The 18597-nt window shown below is 44.6% G+C and overlaps 1 protein-coding gene across 1 annotated transcript; it reads right to left on the reverse strand.

Moving 5' to 3' along the window:
• Positions 1-1024: 1024 nt before the first annotated feature.
• On the reverse strand, positions 1025-14491 carry PTGES3 (prostaglandin E synthase 3). The gene is made up of 8 exons (XM_074935071.1): positions 14243-14491; positions 5460-5573; positions 5223-5292; positions 4395-4493; positions 4017-4106; positions 3073-3135; positions 2721-2745; positions 1025-2125 (listed from the first exon to the last, which is right to left on the reverse strand). Coding segments are annotated over exons 1-8 (483 nt in total). The 5' UTR covers positions 14245-14491; the 3' UTR covers positions 1025-2105.
• Positions 14492-18597: the final 4106 nt, after the last annotated feature.

Consider the following 18597-nt stretch of genomic DNA (forward strand, 5'->3'; position numbering starts at 1 on the left):
ACACCAGCAGTTACAGATTGCATCCCCTGCAGATTCAAATGGCCCAGCCCTGCAGTCTGAGGTAGGTGAGCCGCTTACACACCTGCACCTGTGCTTACTGAAGTTGTTTCTGGGCTTCTGCACCTTTGGCTCTGAATTGTTAGGCCAGGCCTACACTATAAGCGTACATCAGTACAACTGTCATGCAGGGCTGTGAAAAACCCACACCTGTGCCTGATGCAATTTAACTGACCTAACTCTGCTGCAGGCAACACTATCTCCAGGGGGGTGGATTAACCACGCTGACGGGAGAAGCTGTCCCAGCAGCGTAGTAGCAGCTGGGCCGCTGCAGTTTAAGTGTAGACTGACCCTTAATAATGATCCCACTGGAAGGAGTCTTGTTTTGAGGAACAGTACAAAGCAGGAGCCTCCTGCTGCAGAGAAGAGAAACTGCTCAAAAGACAAAAGTGCTTTTTTGATTCTAAACTAAAAGACGTGTGGACTTAGCAACACCAGACCATTCCCTAATTCCCATACCTGGAGCGTGAGAAAGGCTAACCGTTTGCAGGTTTCGGTCTCTGCATGCAGGGACCAACTCATGGCAAGACTGTTCAGCAGAAGGCGCAATCTTCATGGAGACCCAACCCTAGTCATGGTGAGTTAACTGACTGTTCATAAAGAGATGTACTGACAGGAGACCAGGCTAGAGTTATGGAACACGCAAATGTGCGTGGCCACAAGGCTAGGGCAGGTAGTACCACAGGCACTAGAATACGGAAATAATCCTTGAGAGCCTGTTTGCATCAGGAGCAGCACACTTCAGCTGTACCTGTGTGAAGCTTTGCACTTGGGAGTCCAGACGTAGAACATCATGAAATCATGAACCAATGCACCCAGCAGCCTGACAAAGCCCAAGGGCCATTTGGGGGAACTAAAAGTGCCAAAATGCAAAAGCTCAAAGATTTAGGAGGAGGACAAAACATTGTTTTATTTTAGTCAAATCACAACACTTCTTTTTAAACTGTTGTCAAAGTGTACCTACAATTTTCAATTACAGATCCACTTTTCTGAAGGTTTGCTGGGAACATTACAACTTGCCTCCTTCGAACAGCTGAAATAATCCCACACTAATAATCCAACTAAAAAAAATCCATTCCAGCAAATAGTAAGAATACATGAAGTTACAGTCAACCAGACAGTTCAAAGGACAGCCATGGAGTCTTCAACAGTTTATTAGAAAGAATGTAGACATTTAAAAAAAAAATCCCCTCTGCTCTTAACACAGATTGAGGTTTTTCAGTTTTGTAATAAGCTGGTCAAAATAAACGAAACAGAAACCCAATAGTGTATTAATGTTTTGTCACTTGTTTCCATACCAACAGTGCAAATACAATTTGGTCTAAATGTACAGATTGACAAGCAACAATGTACAGCCAGCCACTTTCACCCCTCTGTACTAAGAGATGTAAAAGCTTGAGGGTCAAACAATACCAAATGTACAGGCTTCACCCATTTAAGTTAGGGGGTCACTAGTTTTAGCTAGGATACATCTCGAACATTAACTAGTGATTAAATACAACAAAGTGAAGCAATTTGTTTTTCCTTTTTATTAAAACATTAGTGGAATACACCTGAAGACACCGCAGAGGTATAGCGTGTTACCAGTTTAATTTTGTAAGCCAATTAAAACATTGTTTCAGTCAGTTGAGTTCCAGGTATAAAAATCTGAAATTTTAGATGATCTGCAGTCCACACTGTGAGGGGGAAAATGCTAATTTACCACTTCCTGTAAATTGAGAATCTTCCCATTGTAATTATGTCTTATGAGGAGGCAAGGAGGCTTTAAGCCCTTTTTATTGCAACTGATTTTGTAGCGATTGCCTACACCTCAATTGTTTTTTGGAAGTCTGGAAAAATAACTTTCCTGCATAACATTATTGCCTCATGTGGCTTAAGACTGCCCTGAACAATGGTACACACCAACCATCAGTGAAACCATTTAAAACAGATTGAACATGGGTTAAAGGATGCAGTATCTGCCTTTAGAGCGATCAACTCAGGAATTCTTCGGTTATGAAATGTTGTGATGAAGTTCTTTCCCCAAACCCTGAAGACGACAGTTCTCCTTACTCCAGATCTGGCATTTCTGAGGATAAAGGTGGCGCGTTAGTGTTTGGGTTTTGTTTTGAACACAGATCACCTACAAACCGTTGCACTAGGGGCTGTACAGACACGATCCCCGCACCAGTCTAAGGAGCATGCAGCAGACTTTTCTAAGAATGCTTCTGCTACTTTGTCCACTGGTGAAAAGACAAGTTAGGTTCTCAAATACGTGAGCAACTTGAGAACGAGTCCTCTAACCGCTGCATGAAATACAAGAGGTCAGTCAATTAGCACATACATAGCACCATGTAGGAGATGCAAATTAGTCTCTAGCCTCAACAATTGTTGTTGGGACTGCAGCAATCTGCAAAGTTAAAAAGTGATGCTTGCAACTCCTGGGAAAGTTTATGACTCTGTATTCGACAGTCTGTTAGACCACATTGCCTAGATGACAGATGTAAGAGTTAGACCTGTATTGAGTACACACTGCAGGTTAACTAGAACACAGTGACTTGTGTCGACATGCAGCACAAAGCTTAGTGCTGGCAAGCTCTCCACAAGACTGTCCTACTTTGGATGAAACAAAGCTTATGCAAGACTAGTGCTCAGAAAAAAATTTGCACGCTAAAATAACTTACTTTCATCATCACTGTCTGGTGAATCCTGGAGAAAGAAGAAAAAAAAGTTAGCAAATAAGTCAAGCTGTTCCTGAAGCTGCTCCTTCTGCCCTGACACTAGCTCAGTAAACACCACCACTAAACTGAGGATGTTTAAGACATACTTTTGATCAGATTTACTGTGACGACCTCCAGGAAGGACTCTATACCTCTGGTACACCCTACATGCTTCAAGGCAGAATTACCAAGAACCACAGCTGAAGGTTTGTTCAAGCACAACAGCTGTGGTGGTAAAGCCACTACCATTTGAGGTCATTGCAGAGGACACAAAAGTAGGTTTTCCCAAATCTGATGTTCCCCATAAACTACTTACATCATCTGCTCCATCTACTTCTGGCAAATCTACATCTTCATCTCCACCCATGTTGTTCATCATCTGTTATAAAGGGAACTAGTGTTAAATTAGAGACTTTGCCTCACTGACGTTTTCTCATTCTCTGTAAAACCCAAGGAATACTGCATTCCAAGTCTAAAAACAGTCCCAATTATCACAGAGCCCTGTTCCACTTGATCAGTCTCCACTGTGCTTTCTGTAAAACCCTTCTACACAAGTGCAGTAGTTACTGCATCTTCATTAAGAATATTTCATGGGAAGAGCCCAAGAAAGAATGCAGAGTAGCTCAATTAGTATAAAACGCAAGATTCAAAATATTATTTTAAAATTAACTGCATCTCAATCTGATGGAAAGTCAAATTAATGCATTAGCTGTCCTCTACCTCTGAAGAGGCACGTTAAGTATAGGTTTGGTCACAAGCACAAATAAATCTGGTAATCTTATCAGAGCCCACAGCCACACCCACACAATTTGTTGCACAGCTCAGAACTGGTGGTCTCTGCTCTGGAGAAGACATGCCTTCTAGCACCACCTATGTGCACTTGGTCTACTGCTTCTGAGTGCTGTGCAGGCCTCCCTTGGCACTAAGCCTGGTTCTTCAAAGTGCAATTAAGAGATCATCATAAGGAAAGATTAAACATACAGAAGAAGCAGCCAGTGAAGTGTTGTTTTTATATATTATGTATGAAGTTGCTACAATTCTAAAATTGATTTGCTTTAGTAGGAACCTGCCAAGTCACCCATTTGGTGCTGGCAACAGCTGGAGTTTAATGTGGAATGAGTTTGCATTGGTACTGATGGCCAAGGAGCCACTTGGTCTGTTAAGACAACTAAAGCGGTCTGATTGCCTAGCTACCAGCTATTGCTTGCAGCCAAAACCCCAAAATGAAACCCAGGCCTTTGGGTTCTCCTCTTCCCTCACCTCAGAGAAGCGATCAAAATTGGACAGGTCTTCATCTGAATCATCTTCCCAGTCTTTCCAGTTGTTGAAATCCACACTGAGCCAGTTGAGCTACACAGGAATACAAACAGTTATCTCCTTGAGGGAGAAATATTTGTTCTAGGGCTGTGTTGGGGGTAGAGGAAATAGGCAGGAAAAGTCTTCCCTCACATTAGGAAAATGTAGGCAGGTTCTTCAAGAGCTGCCATTTTGTTTGGAGAGAGGCTGAACGACACAGTAAATACTTAACCCATTCATCATTTGGCATGACATATGGACTCTCCATAATTTGAGTGGCAGTGACCACTGCTTCCATGAGTATAACCATACACCCCAAGCCCCCACAGAATAGAAGTGTACCTTTGCCTTCTCTTTTGTTAACCTTGGCCATGACTGGCCAGATTCTCCTTTTCTTAAACAACACAAGATAGATCTGTCTGTTCTTTTATGCTTGGATTCCTGGAATGAAAGAATTGTCCTATTAACATGGTAGAGTCAGGAGATAGGAGCAACTTCAGTAAAATGTATACATCTAGCATTCACCCACCCATTTGAGAGGTCATCGCTCAGTTATGCTTGAGAGGATGAATAAAGTATATACAGTAGCTGCCTCCTGTCACATGGCATGAAAACTCTTTACAATGAATGCTTGAATAGATCACCAAAGTCTACTGGAGTGTCTATAGAACATTGCACTGTGATCTAGCATGTACTAAAATAATCCCTTCCCCCAATTTTGGGCCCAGGATTCAAACTGAGGACAGGACTGCAAAAAGTCATTATCCATCCGAGACTGAAACCCCACACTCCTGCACAGGAACATTTTACAAGCTAGTAAATATACCTGCTCTAACAGGCGCAATGATGCTGATTGTGTTTGTTTTTGGTCCCTTGAGAAAGATGGACAAGAATAAAGCAAGGAGAGCTAAGAAAGGACGTGCAAGAAGAGTGGTGAGAAGCACACAGAAGAAGTGCAATAAGTACGTACTCAGGAGCAGACTTTGACATGCCACTCTTCAAGTAGCAGAAAGGAATGACCAGAAATCCCTTTCTCAGACAATTTTTTTAAGTATGTTAAGTTCCTAATGGGGCTCATTATCCATAGTATCCAAGTACCTCACATGTTTAGAGTCCTTTTCTTGTACAATTATTAAGGGTACAGAGGACAAACGTTCAGAAAATACTTACATTTGGATCAATATAATTAAAAAGATCGATTTCATTTAAATGCTTAAAGTTATCACTTCCACCAAGACAACTGTAAGAGAAAAGAATTAAGCTAGTTATGTAGCTGGACTGAAAAGTCCCAAAGCAAACACAGTTGAAATAAAATAAAGGTACTAGCTATTTAGTTAGAAAAAGGGTCAGGTCAGCGTTTAGATAGTGAAATTTCTCTTCCACTTCACAATGATCTCAGTTATTTACCTGAATGTAAGTTTGGATTTTTCAAAATTTACGTTAACATCTTTACTGTCTTCAACGCAAAATTCAATAAAGACGTAGTCCCTTCGGTCATACCACTTCGCAGAAGCAGGCTGCCTAAAAACAGACCATTTAGGAGAATTAGATCAAAACTGAAAACTTGTGCCATTTAATTAAGTCTCTGTTTAAAAAAATTAAGAAATAATTTCTCTTTAAGATAGAGCGTACCAAAGCTCAGCTGTCCTATTCTGCTAGTACATTCAAGGGTGGACATCGCCACTTTATGCACACTTCCCTCTTCCAAACAGCTTTAATAGAATCTGTCTAGTTTTCACTGCAATTAAAGCGACTTTCATCAGCAAGAGAAAGTAGCCTTTGCAGTTATGAGATACACTGCAATAAGCAGCTTAGTACAATACGAGTAGCAGCCCAAATGGAGCTTAGGTTGAAAAGTAGACAGAAGCTGGAGAGAGAATAGAAAATTACTCAGTGTTTAATCCCCCAAATGCATTGCAAAGTGGTAACACTCCTTGAATGCTTAAAAGTTATCACAGCTCATGAAATGGAATGAAGAGATCATACACTTAAGGCAATCAGGCCTCTTGTCTGATAGCAAGAGCTCAAAGGTACTGGAGTAGCAGAACACGAGTGGTTCCTATTTAGCCAGACTCAATATATACCTGTTTTGAAGCAAGTTCTCTAGTTAAAAACTCTATGAAATAGAAAAGTAATCAGAAGACTCAAGTTCCTGAAGATGAGCTGGTAAGAAAGAGTAAGCTCAGTTTAATTTGCATTTGAATGCCATTAGAAATGGCCAGCAAGCGCACAGGTTTGTAAACAGGACCTAGACAGGCAGTTTTAAGGGGAGTAGTCTTTCAGACTTAGCAATGAGATTTTTTCTGCTATTTAGAAGTGCTGAGATTTATTAGGAGTTAGAAATACACTTCACTTTATTTATAAAACCTCCCCACAAAAGCTGCTATCCCTCCGCTCCAAACTACTGTATTACAAAAGCAGAGAGCGGGCAGGAGCCATGTAATTACAAGTTAAACTAAGGAAAATACAACAGGGACATCCATGACAAGTCTCCAGGAACTGTACCATTTTGAGTTGACGATGTCAGATCTCAGCCTAAGTAGGATAAAAAGACTTGCTCAGTCCTTTATGGAGGCCTCAGAAGAACACACGTGCAACAGTATATGCGCTTCACAATTCAGTAGGCAGTAAACCAACCCCCCAGAATAATACAAATCAGATCTTTTAATTTTTGGATAAGATGTAAAGCTGAAGCCCTGACCACACAAGGTCCATTGAGATAATGTGTCACTTGTGGTACAAACAGCAGTATCAGTGTCCTGGACAAATTCTGACCTGGGTAATTAGATTCTTACTCCTCATTTCCCTCCATAGCTTCGTTTCCCCTCCTCTAGAGCAATCGATGCTTTTGCTGCAGAATGGAAACCACACCGCATAGGTGGCTGTATTTAGGTGCCCAGGAAGCAAAGCTAGTAAAGGACACAGCATTCTTTCAGGGTGACAGACTTTATACAAATCAATTTATTAGCTTTGCTGTCAAGGTTTTGAGATCCCTAAAAGTTCAGTTGCCTAGCCTCTATAGGTTATTTTTAACACCAGCTCTAAAAGAATTCCTTGTACGTGTCTAGTGTTGGAGGAACAGACAAGACTTGAAAATTGCCTTATACTGAAGTTATCACTAGTTGGTTTTATATTAAGCAGGAAGTGGGTAGATTTGATCTCAGTACCTTTAAAAGAACTGAGTGAGTATGATTTAATGGCACTTTTTGGTTCCACCTGCACTACAAGTTCAATGGTGTTACAAAAGAGACAGGTTCTGTTTTGCAGCAGGATGTGGTTGTTCCCATCTGAATCCAAGGCCTTAGCCAAGTGTTAGCCATGCCTAAGTCCTGGTTACACTGACAAATAGAACCACACCTTAACTGTAGGGCAGGGTGGGGGGAGGAGAACGGGACTCACTAGGGTCACTAAAGATAACTGCACAAGCAAGCACCTTCCACATGTCTCAGTACCACAGAACAAGAGTGGAAATCCTTTGTCTTCCCCACAACTTGCTAACACTACAAGCAGGCGCAAGTTGGAGTACCATTTCTCCTAGAAGTAGGACAGTGTTAAGTGTCAGTGTACTCATCTGACAGGTAGAGTTAACATGCTTCAGTATACCCAGTTGTGTACTTCCCAGCAAAACTTGACAGATCAGTACAGCTGACACGCAAGCCAGGCTGGATAACTGAATTTCTGCATTCTGGAGGAAAGACTAGTCATCCCCCCTTGCATAAGCTGCTGTTGTCATGATCACAAGACAGGAAGCATTTTTCACAAAGTGCAATGGAGTTTGGGATACCTTCCTCCAGAGACCTGGGAGGTAGGACAGTAGTAACCCATTTATAATGTTAAAGGGCAGATCTCAGATACAGAGAACCACAATGCTGGAACACAAATACAGTCCTGCTCATGAGTTCAGTAAATCGTTCCTATATCAGAAACTTTTAAAGAAGTGGTCTCAAGGTTTTATTCTTTAATAAATTTTGACTACCTCAATATACTAGCTAACAGTTAATTATTAATACCACAGAAGTCTAGAGCGTTCAGTTGCATCTGAAAGAATGGGTATTTGCACTTTGTATATACAACACATGTAAAGAATGTGTGGGACATTAGCTTTTTCCTGCCATTACATGGAGGGATTGAGAACAAGGTGCTCTGCAGTCCAACCCTCCATGTTAAAGCATTGCAATAACCTGCCAAAAAGAGAATCTTAATACAAGGACAAGTTCTCAGACCATTTCAACAAACCACTGCTACACTTTTGAAAGGTAAAGCTTCTGAGAAGATTCTGACTCAGACTCTCAATTGACTGAGTCAAGCATGAAGTATTCTGCAATGTTTGACACAAAACCAATAGCCAAGCACATTTACATGCACCATTACACATTTGGCAAGGGATTTTCTCCATCCATCTTATAATGCAATGTTCAGCAGGTTCTGTAAGTTTATTTTATGAACAGAATTTTCAGGGTTAGTGTCGGATGGTTTTCCCAGCACACTAAAGGCAGTGTTTCGGTGTTTAATTTCACTCTTGCCAGAAAGAGTAAAGAGCTGTTCTGAACATATAGCTCTAGTATGCTTCTGTCCAGTTACTGCAGCAGAGTCTACCTAAAATTATTCAAGCACTACTCTGATTATACTAGGAACCAAGGATAAGAAGCTTGAAGGAAAGAAAATGTTTGTAAAACGGAAACTATTTATTTTATTTTTGTTGAACTTTTAGTTTGTGATGTCTTACTTGAGAGGTTAAATCTGAAAACACAGTATAACGTTTCGTTTGAGAGTATTCCAGTAGCACAAGGATTTTATGTTGCTAAGTGAGCAGACTTATTTTAGTGGCCATGGTTTTAATCAAAACCTTTTTCAAGTGTCTCTCTTATTAAAAAGCACAAAATCTGATTCACAATCACACTGATTTTGAAGCATTAGGCAGAGGAGAGATTAAAGAGGCTAGGACTTTTCAGCCTGGAAAAGAGAAGACTAAGGGGGGATATGAGAGAGGTCTATAAAATCATGAGTGGTGTGGAGAAAGTGAATAAGGAAAAGTTATTTACTTGTTCCCATAATATAAGAACTAGGGGCCACCAAATGAAATTAATGGGCAGCAGGTTTAAAACAAATAAAAGGAAGTTCTTCTTCACTCAGTGCACAGTCAACCTGTGGAACTCCTTGCCTGAGGAGGTTGTGAAGGCTAGGACTATAACAGGGTTTAAAAGAGAACTGGATAAATTCATGGCGGTTAAGTCCATTAATGGCTATTAGCCAGGATGGGTAAGGAATGGTGTCCCTAGCCTCTGTTTGTCAGAGAGCAGAGACAGATGGCAGGAGAGAGATCACTTGATCATTACCTGTTAGGTTCACTCCCTCTGGGGCACCTGGCATTGGCCACTGTCAGTAGACAGGATACTGGGCTGGATGGACCTTTGGTCTGACCCAGTATGGCCGTTCTTATATGGTGGTGGTGATGGAGAACTCAATATGGGAAAATGCAAACTTTGGGATAGTATTCTGAGAATTTCAAAGACAGCTTCTCTCCATACACAAATAGTTGCTACCACAGAAGAGACCCACTTTATTGGCAATTCTTGCACCAGCTTTACGAAGACTGATCTGATAGCAAAGACAACTGACTGGGTTCACAATTATGTTTTCCTATGCTCCACAGGAAAAAAAAAGTGTTTCCATTAAGGTCTGGTTCTATCTTTCTGGGACCGAGCATAACCCAATAATGCCCATGTAGAAATTAAAAAGTTCCCTCCACCACAAACAGCGATCTTCAAATGTGAAAAAAGAATCCACTCCTGGATGGGTTGTTTGAATTCAAGCAAACCACTCCAACCCACTGGGTGAAAGACTAACTTCCTTCTAGTGACACATTTGAGAAATAGCACGTAAGGCAAGAAGTTTCCTTTCATATTTGTGCGGACCCATGCTGGGTAAATTTAGTGATAAAAGAGTGGTTATTCCCCCAGTTCAATATTTTTAATTCCTTATTTGACAAAAGCCTCACCCTGCTAAGGCTTAAAGGCATGTAGTGAAAAAAAGGACAAGGGTAAGCGTGCCCTGCTTTTATTTGCCTAGCCCAGGCATCAGACTTGCTGCCCTTGGATGCTATGTACGTTAGCCATCTCCCAATCTGCTGGTGAGAATATGAAAATCCAACTCCATGGAACTCGATACATCAGTTATCACCCAGAGTTGTTACATCAAAAAGAGAAGGGACAGTGATCTCTCTTCTAATGCAAGAGTTTTGTTGAGCACTATTAACATTTAGCAAGCATTTTCAGTGTCAGAGGAGATACCAGCAGCCTTCTAAGAGTTATATGCATATATAATAGCTACACATTGGAAGAAACAAGCCATGCCCTCAGCATCTTTGCCAAGATTAACTGGGTCTTACAGGAATAAGGTACTGCACCACTATACAGTATTTCCTAAAAGTCTGCTTAAAAGATTACCCCTAGAATTAAATGGGGGTTCCCTTCCCAATTCCTTAAGCCACGTGATAGTAGGTGATAGTAGCAAGAGGAAATACACTAGACCTATGTTTAAAGTTTGAATTATCTCGTTTTAGAGTAGCAGCCGTGCTAGTCTGTATCTGCAAAAAGAAAAGGCGTACTTGTGGCACCTTAGAGACTCAAATGCTCAAATAAATTTGTTAGTCTCTAAGGTGCCACAAGTACTCCTTTTCTTATCTCTTTTTAGATTTACATACTCTTCTCCCCCCAAAATGGCTTGCTGCAGTCAGGTTAAACTGACCTGGAAGTCTTGATCTGGATGGCTATCTGCTGGTCAGTGTTTAAAAATTAAGCTAAGTTCGATGGCAACCTTAATTTAGGCCCCCACATGATGTGCCAGGAATCAGAATTTCATAACACAAAGAGTAATGCAAGATGCACCAGCACGACTAGCAGAAATTTCAGATGAGGTAGTACTGTGTCTATATTTTAAATTTTCCTGGAAGAAAAAAAGAGACTAAATTTTTTACGGTGCACTTGTGCAGTAAGGTCACTCCACACCTATACAACCATTATGCAGCACTAACCACGACACGTTGCCTGACTAGTAGCGGAGAAATGTGATCTGGATTTTCAAGGGCACCAGTTGCACGCATTATCATGAAAGCCTACCATTTTCCTCTCTTCCCTCAGTGTAACCAAGTCCATCTCACAAGAACCACCACCTTTCATCTAGGAGGGCTGAAAAAGTTCATTTAATATTGCTTTTAGTTGGTCAAGCGGTCACTTGAGCTACAAGGAATGAGGCATGGTTCTATCACATCAACGTCTCATTAAGTCCTAAATGCACTATTAGGTTTGTCCAATATTTCAAACAATTTGTACCGTGACACACAACTGTCATATACCCGGAAAGTAACCGGTATCTTTAGCAGAGTTAAAGTAGTGTTCTCTGGCCCCTTACAATAAGTAGCCTTCTCCATACAAGTTATCTGTATTTTACATTCTGGTGCCCTTTGCCACTAGATGAAACACACAAGGAAACCAGTTTCATTTACTTAACAATTATGACCACAGTGCATTAGATCAGAGCCAATCACTTCTGGTTGCCACTGTTCTCAAATAATGAAAGACCACCTCAGCCCTACTGGTAAATTGGTGTGTTAAACCTAAGCGACTAGCACATCACACTGTGCTATGTTTCATCTTGCATCTTAATTCCTACTTCACAGTGACCTCTTCACTAGTTTCCATCTGATTAGAATCCTGCCAAATTAGCCATACTTGTCTGATGTAGAACACACTGCATTAATGCAATGTGGAAGTGACAGACTACACAGGAAACCACCTGGAAGTTACAGCTGGTGCAGAATACAGTGACTCCTCAGCTTAGCAAAGTTAATTGCATGGACTATATTAAAATCAATGCTCCAAAGATGGCACTGATGTCCTGCAGCATTTGCAGTTCAAGGGGTTGCTAGTGACTGAAGTGCTAAAATAGACTGGGGTCCTAGACACCAAGACAATCTTTCCCCATATACCACCACCATTCAAATCAACCCCCAGGCTATCTTGTTCTTTCCCTGGTATTGAATGCCATAGGGGTCTAGGTTTCAGTGAAGGGATCTCTACTGTGTAATTCTCCCCCAACAAGGCCCAAGTTGGTTCACTTTATTGACATGCTGCAAAGTTCGTTTGGTGAGCAAGAATTTACCTGCGGGTCTGATAGTGGCAAAGCGTATTTTGGTTCACTGGTGAGTGTGGGATTCAGTTTTAGGTAATGAAACTAGCTTTTATTAAAAGTTATTTTACATGTGTACCCAGAAACAAGGCAATAAGCATATTTAAAATATATTAAAATAGTTATGAGGATGCTTGTATATGTATTCTAGAGCAGTGGCTCTCAAACTTTTTTTTAACTGAAAAAAGAAAAGGAGTACTTGTGGCACCTTAGAGACTAACCAATTTATTTGAGCATAAGCTTTCGTAAGCTACAGCTCACTTCATCGGATGCTGTAGCTCACGAAAGCTTATGTTCAAATAAATTTGTTAGTTTCTAAGGTGCCACAAATACTCCTTTTCTTTTTGCGAATATAGACTAACACGGCTGTTACTCTGAAACCTTCTTTTTACTGGTGACCCCTTTCACATAGCAAGCCTCTGAGTGCGACCCCACCTTATAAATTAAAAAGACTTGTTTATATATTTAACACCATTAAAAATGCTGGAGGCAAAGCAGGGTTTGGGGTGGAGGTTGACAGCTCGCAACCTCCCCCATGTAATCACCTCGTGACCCCCTGAGGGGTCCCAACCCCCAGTTTGAGAACCCCCTGTTCCAGAGAGTCATCATCTGGTCTGGTACCATGCTGCAGACCTGCAAAACTAAGCAATTCTATACTGGACACAATACAATTGCCACAACCTGAAGTCAACTCGGGAAGTTTCTGAGTAACACAGTAGTTGGGATCTCAGTTATTTTATGACATGCACACACCTAATATTTTACATTGCTTTGGAATGTAAATGCCTGTACCACTTTACAAATGTTTAGGCTTAACACCCTCCCGAGTCTCCATTTTACAGAGAGACAGAAAGAGAAATAAGGCCATACAGGTGAAGTGGCTTGCTCAAGATCACAAAGCATGTCAGAAGTCAAGCCACGAAGAGAATTCAGAGTCCTATCTCCCAATTCCCCTCGACCATTACTAGTTCATGGTCTGCCAGAGTAAGTTTCTTGTTTCAGTTTCTGTCACATTTTGCTGCTTGAGAAACGTGGTTTGTAAGAAGATTAACACACTAAAGAACTTAAACAGCCAACAGCAATTAATATAGTGGCTTGCATTCCTTAAGCCACAAGGAAGAGAAAGCAATGAAACTGCTGTCTTGTGTCCCATTTATACTTAGTTTTGGACTGTATTGAGGGCTGTTGCTCCAGAAATACAATATAAGTGGCCAATCCCTCAAACAGGGAAGCTGTAAGATAGCTCAGAAGCTGATCGTTCCCTGAATTCTTAAAGGGGGGTGGGGGGGGGCAGTTACAGGTTTGAGCGACAACCTCAGGTGCTCCTAGGAGAGACAGGAAACCTGGAAACCCTGACAACACCTCACCTTAATAAAAACAAAGGCTGCTGGTTACATCCAGCCCCTCCGGCTTTACTACTCAGCCCCTGGGCTGTAGGGACCCGCCTCCCACCCCCAAATTACCTTCTCTCACACCCAGACAGGTGACCAAGCCTAAGGGCTGAGCTGCTCAGCCCCCCACCTACCCCACATGGCCCCCCCACAGCCCTCCCCCTCCCCCCACCTACCCCACGTGGTCCCCCGACAGCCCTCCCCCAAAAGCAAACCTCCTCCTCCTCCACCCCACCTACCCCACGTGCCCCCCTACAGCCCCCCCTCCTCCCCCACGTGGCCCCCCGAAAGCCCTCCCCCAAGCCCCCCAACAGCCCTCCTCCTCTCCCCCCACCTACCCCACGTGGCCCCCCAACAGCCCTCCTCCCACACACCCCAAAAAGCCCTGCGCCCCCTCCCCCACCTACCCACGTGCCCCCCGAAAGCCCTGCACCCTCCCCCCCACCCCACGTGCCGCCCCCCCCCGAAAGCCGCGCACCCGCCTCCCCATCACCTCCCAAAAGCGCCCCCGCCAGGGCCGCGGCCTTGCAGGGCCCCTCCCCGCTGCGGGGGGAGTAGCTCCCCCCCCCCACAGGCCGCGCCGCCCCGGCCCTCATCCCCTTCCCCCCTCACATGGCGGACGGCGGCAGGGTCGGCTCCGGGTCAGGCGGCTCCCCGGCTCGGGGCTCTCTGGCGCGGGCGGGCGGGCAGCGGCGAGAGGGACCGGGTCCGACCAGCGTGAGCCAGCAGCGGCGGCGGCGGCTCCTCAGGGCTCGGCCTAGCACCCACAATGCACCGCGCGCTCGGGCAACGGCGGCTGTTCCAGGCGCTGGTGACGCAGCAAAATACCCCGCGCTCCCGCCTCTCGCCGCACCCCCCGCCGCGCATGCGCCGGCGCCGGCGCCCGCTCCCTCAGCGCGCTTTGCGCCCAGGTGGGCCCGACCGGACGCAGAGCGCATGCGCCCCAACCGCCTCGCGGCTCTCGGCCTTCCACGCGCGCGTGCTCGGGGCAGCCTGCTCCGGAGTGCGCACGCGCGTCTCCCAACGTCTCAGCGCGCGCGCGCCTAGCCTCCTTTTCGAGTCTCCTAATTTGCCCCCAGCCCACGCGCGGCGCATGCGCTGATGGCTCCCGCTGTTGCTACGGGGTGTGGGCACAGCTCCCCGGCCCAGGATTGCCATGGAAACGAGAGTGGAGGCTGCTGGGACATGTAGTTTTCTTGGGCCATGGTGGTGCCCGGAGAAGGGGGAGTGTGTGTCTCTAGCAGGGGCAGGTGGGTCTGGGGTCACAACAGCTGGCACTCCCGCCCCCCATTTGTCCACCTGCTGCACAGCTCCGCCAGGGCCAGGGTGCAGGTCCCCTCCCCGCTTCCCTTTAAAGGGCTTTGAGATCCACAGGCCTCAGGAGCCAGAGCCCTGCTCCACAGGCCCAGGCCCCCATGGGGGGTCTGGGGCGCAGAGCCCCTTCTGCGGGGAGAGGGCAGCCCTGGAAGGCCTGGACATCTAGGCAGAGAGCGGCAGTTGTGGGAGATGCGCTCTCTTGCCAAAAATAAAGAGAAAGACCCAGTCTTGCCAGGGGGCTAGAGAATGACCCACGGTAAAAGCAAAAACCTCAGCATAAAGTAAGGCGCAAAGCCCCCCTTCATGAAGGAAATAGCCATGCACACGATTTGCTCCTTATTTACGAGGGCTCCTCCTCCACAGCCTGTCTTTTGGGAGCATTATAAAACAGGCTTGGAAAGGTCAGATTTTTATCGGCAAATGTCCATAAATGTCGGTTTCACCGGGCGCATGCAACCCTATGAAAAAATATCGTCCTACACGGAAATGTTAACGATAGGCAGAGGAAAATGCGGGCTTGAGAACTTTCGTTACCATTATACCCTGCCCGCCACCCACTACAGATTCCCACAATTGTGAACATGTAAATAGAGCAAAAATATTAAAAACGTTTACGAATAAAAGATGGATATCCATCAAAATATATATCAAATTCCACCACGTCTAATTATAAGCTCTCCTGAGTTGTCTGGGAGATAGGAAGCAGGCACCCACATTGCAGCAGGGCGCGGGGGGGGGGGGGGAGGGGGGACTCATTAGAAAGCCTTAACATTCCAGTCAACAACAAAGAAACAGATTCCCTCCTTCCAAAACAGTGAGAGAAGCTGAGTTCATTAGCCTTTCCATTGGATAAAGCTGCATTTTCAAAACAGAGCAACATCCAGGCAACGAAGCAATCGTCTAGATAATCATAGAATCATAGACTATCAGGGTTGGAAGGGACCTCAGGAGGTCATCTAGTTCAACCCCCTGCTCAAAGCAGGACCAACCCCAACTAAATCGCCCCTGTATGGTGGGTGTTCTTCCTATTTTACAACTCAGGAAGTTGAGGCACCCGGAGAAGTTACTTGCTCTAGGTCAACCCGGGAAGCCGGTCACAGGGCAGGAAGAGAATGCAAGTGTTCTGACTCCCTGTTTTTTGTTTTAACCACCAAACCACCTTACCGCAGGGCAAAAATAAAAGAACATAGAATCATAGAATATCAGGGTTGGAAGGGACCTCAGGAGGTCATCTAGTCCAACCCCCTGCTCAAAACAGGACCAATCCCCAATTAAATCATCCCAGCCAGGGCTTTGTCAAGCCTGACCTTAAAAACTTCTAAGGAAGGAGATTCTACCACCTCCCTAGGTAACGCATTCCAGTGTTTCACCACCCTCCTAGTGAAAAAGTTTTTCCTAATATCCAACCTAAACCTCCCCCACTGCAACTTGAGACCATTACTCCTTGTCCTGTCCTCTTCTACCACTGAGAATAGTCTAGAACCATCTGGATTTCTAACACTTATCCCCCTAACAACAGCATAAAGGGTGTAATATGCTGCCATTCTATCAGACAACCAGTCAAATTGATAATTAAGCCCTATCAATGCCCCTGCAGACTCAAAGCAACATCTGGCAGGTTAGAATAGTTCACTCAGCTGTACCTCACACCAAATGGGACTCTGGAAGAGATCCTTTCAGGTTTTACTCCTTCTAGTCTCACCTACCAGCCTCTGAATGCAGCCTACTGGAGTCCTCAGCTTCTTTCAAATCCTATCACTTCTCTCTAAGCGCTAAAGTCTTAATTAAAACGATCGAGCCCGGCTCCCTGAACCTCACACTCCAGTATTCTTCCCAAATTTCGCTACAGCATCCGGCCCCCTCTGCTCCATCTTCCTGCATCCTCCGGAAGCTTCCCATGGGAGATTCGGAACTCTGCCTGCTTGGATTTACACGGACAGACAGTGATTAACAGCAGTATCTATAGGGCTTGTGCGCTGCATGAGGGGCTTCCAGCTAGCCGCTCTACCTGATGTTCCTTGCTGCCTGTATTCTCCGCAGTGTAGCTAATCAGTTTGAATGAGTTGTTCCACGGCCCAGTTTCTATTGCACAGGGGGAAAAGCGTTACTAAGCAGTGGCAAGACTCCCATTTTCACCGCTCCTGCCTTTTCCTTTCATGTCACTTAGGATTTCACTGGGCATTAGCTCCCTCCCACCACCTGCTGGTCTTGAAAACCTCCCTCTGCACCGCACTCAACTTTCTGGACAAGGACAGGTTTGTTTGTAGGCCTGGGGAACGAGAGAGAAGCAATCAAAGACACATCTCATTACGTGGTCATACACGACAATGCCATTAAAGTTCTAGAAAAGCAGCGTTTTAAAATGGCAGGTATTGTCATTTACTTTGTACATGCCTAGCACAATGAGGCCCTGGCCTGACTGAGGCTGGCAGGTGCTACTGCAATATGCATGTTAACACCCCGACAGCAAGTACAGGCAGGGACTCCACCCTCAGAGTTACACAACAGGGTGTAAAGAAGGGATGAACGCCAAGAAAAACTTCCCACCGCCGCCGATCCAAGGAAGTGGTGGAAGATCCACCAGCTGAGCACGGAGTTGCCAACTCTTGTGATTTTGGGGGTATTTCCAAAAGCTCCAAGTGCTGAAATCAAGAGATCGCAAGGACTGTCTTTTTCCTCTGTTTTTGAACAGTACCTAGCACCGTACAACAAAGAAACGCTGTTGCCCAAGAGAGGTCACTGGACTGGGCCTCAAGAGACCTGGCCCTGCCACTGGCTTGCTGGGTGACCTTAGGCAAGGCACTTTCCTCTCTGTGCCTCAGTTTGCTCATCTATAAAATGGGGGTAACGGCATCTCCTCTGTAAATTAAAATCACTAGAGAGACAGGGATGAAAAAAGTAAGTCCCTAGCCTTCATGGTGGCAGAGAAAAGCTGAGACACATGAAGCGAGTGTAACCTAAAGCCTCAGAAACCAGAAGGCAGATCAAAAGAACGTGACATTTCTTTTTATAAAGAGGTCATGATTTTTAGGCCAATCTCATGATTATGTTCATAGAATCATAGGCCTGGAAGGGACCTCGAGAGGTCATCTAGTCTAGTCCCCTGCACTCATGGCAGGACTAAGTATTATCTAGACCATTCCTGACAGGTGTTTGTCTAGCCTCCTCACAACCTCCCTAGGCAATTTATTCCAGTGCTTAACCACCCTGACAGTTAGGAAGTTTTTCCTAAAATCCAACCTAAACCTCCCTTGCTGCAATTTAAGCCCATTGCTTCTTGTCCTAGCCTCACAGGTTAAGAACAACTCTTCTCCCTCCTCCTTGTAACCTTTTATGTACTTGAAAACTTATGTCCCTTCTGTCTTCTCTTCCAGACTAAACAAACCCAATTTTTTCAATCTTCCCTCATAGGTCGTGTTTTCTAGAACCTTAATCTTTTTGTTGCTCTTCTCTGGACTCTCTCCAAATTGTCCATATCCTTCCTGAAATATGGCGCCCAGAACTGGACATGATACTCCAGTTGAGGCCTAACCAGCACGGAGTAGAGTGGGAGAATTACTTCTTGTGTCTTGCTTACAACACTCCTGTTAATACAGCCCAGAAGGATGTTCGCTTTTTTTTGCAACAGTTACACTGTTGACTCAGATTTA

Source organism: Natator depressus, chromosome 20 (genome assembly GCF_965152275.1).
Source record: "Natator depressus isolate rNatDep1 chromosome 20, rNatDep2.hap1, whole genome shotgun sequence".
Taxonomy (NCBI): Eukaryota; Metazoa; Chordata; order Testudines; family Cheloniidae; genus Natator; species Natator depressus.

Excerpts from the sequence above, each read along its gene's own strand:
- PTGES3 (XM_074935071.1), bottom strand. Across the intron at positions 3,136-4,016 it reads ATTTTGATCGCTTCTCTGAG|ATGATGAACAACATGGGTGG; the intron begins GTGAGGGAAGAG and ends CCTTTATAACAG. Across the intron at positions 2,746-3,072 it reads AAGTAGATGGAGCAGATGAT|GATTCACCAGACAGTGATGA; the intron begins GTAAGTAGTTTA and ends TTCTTTCTCCAG.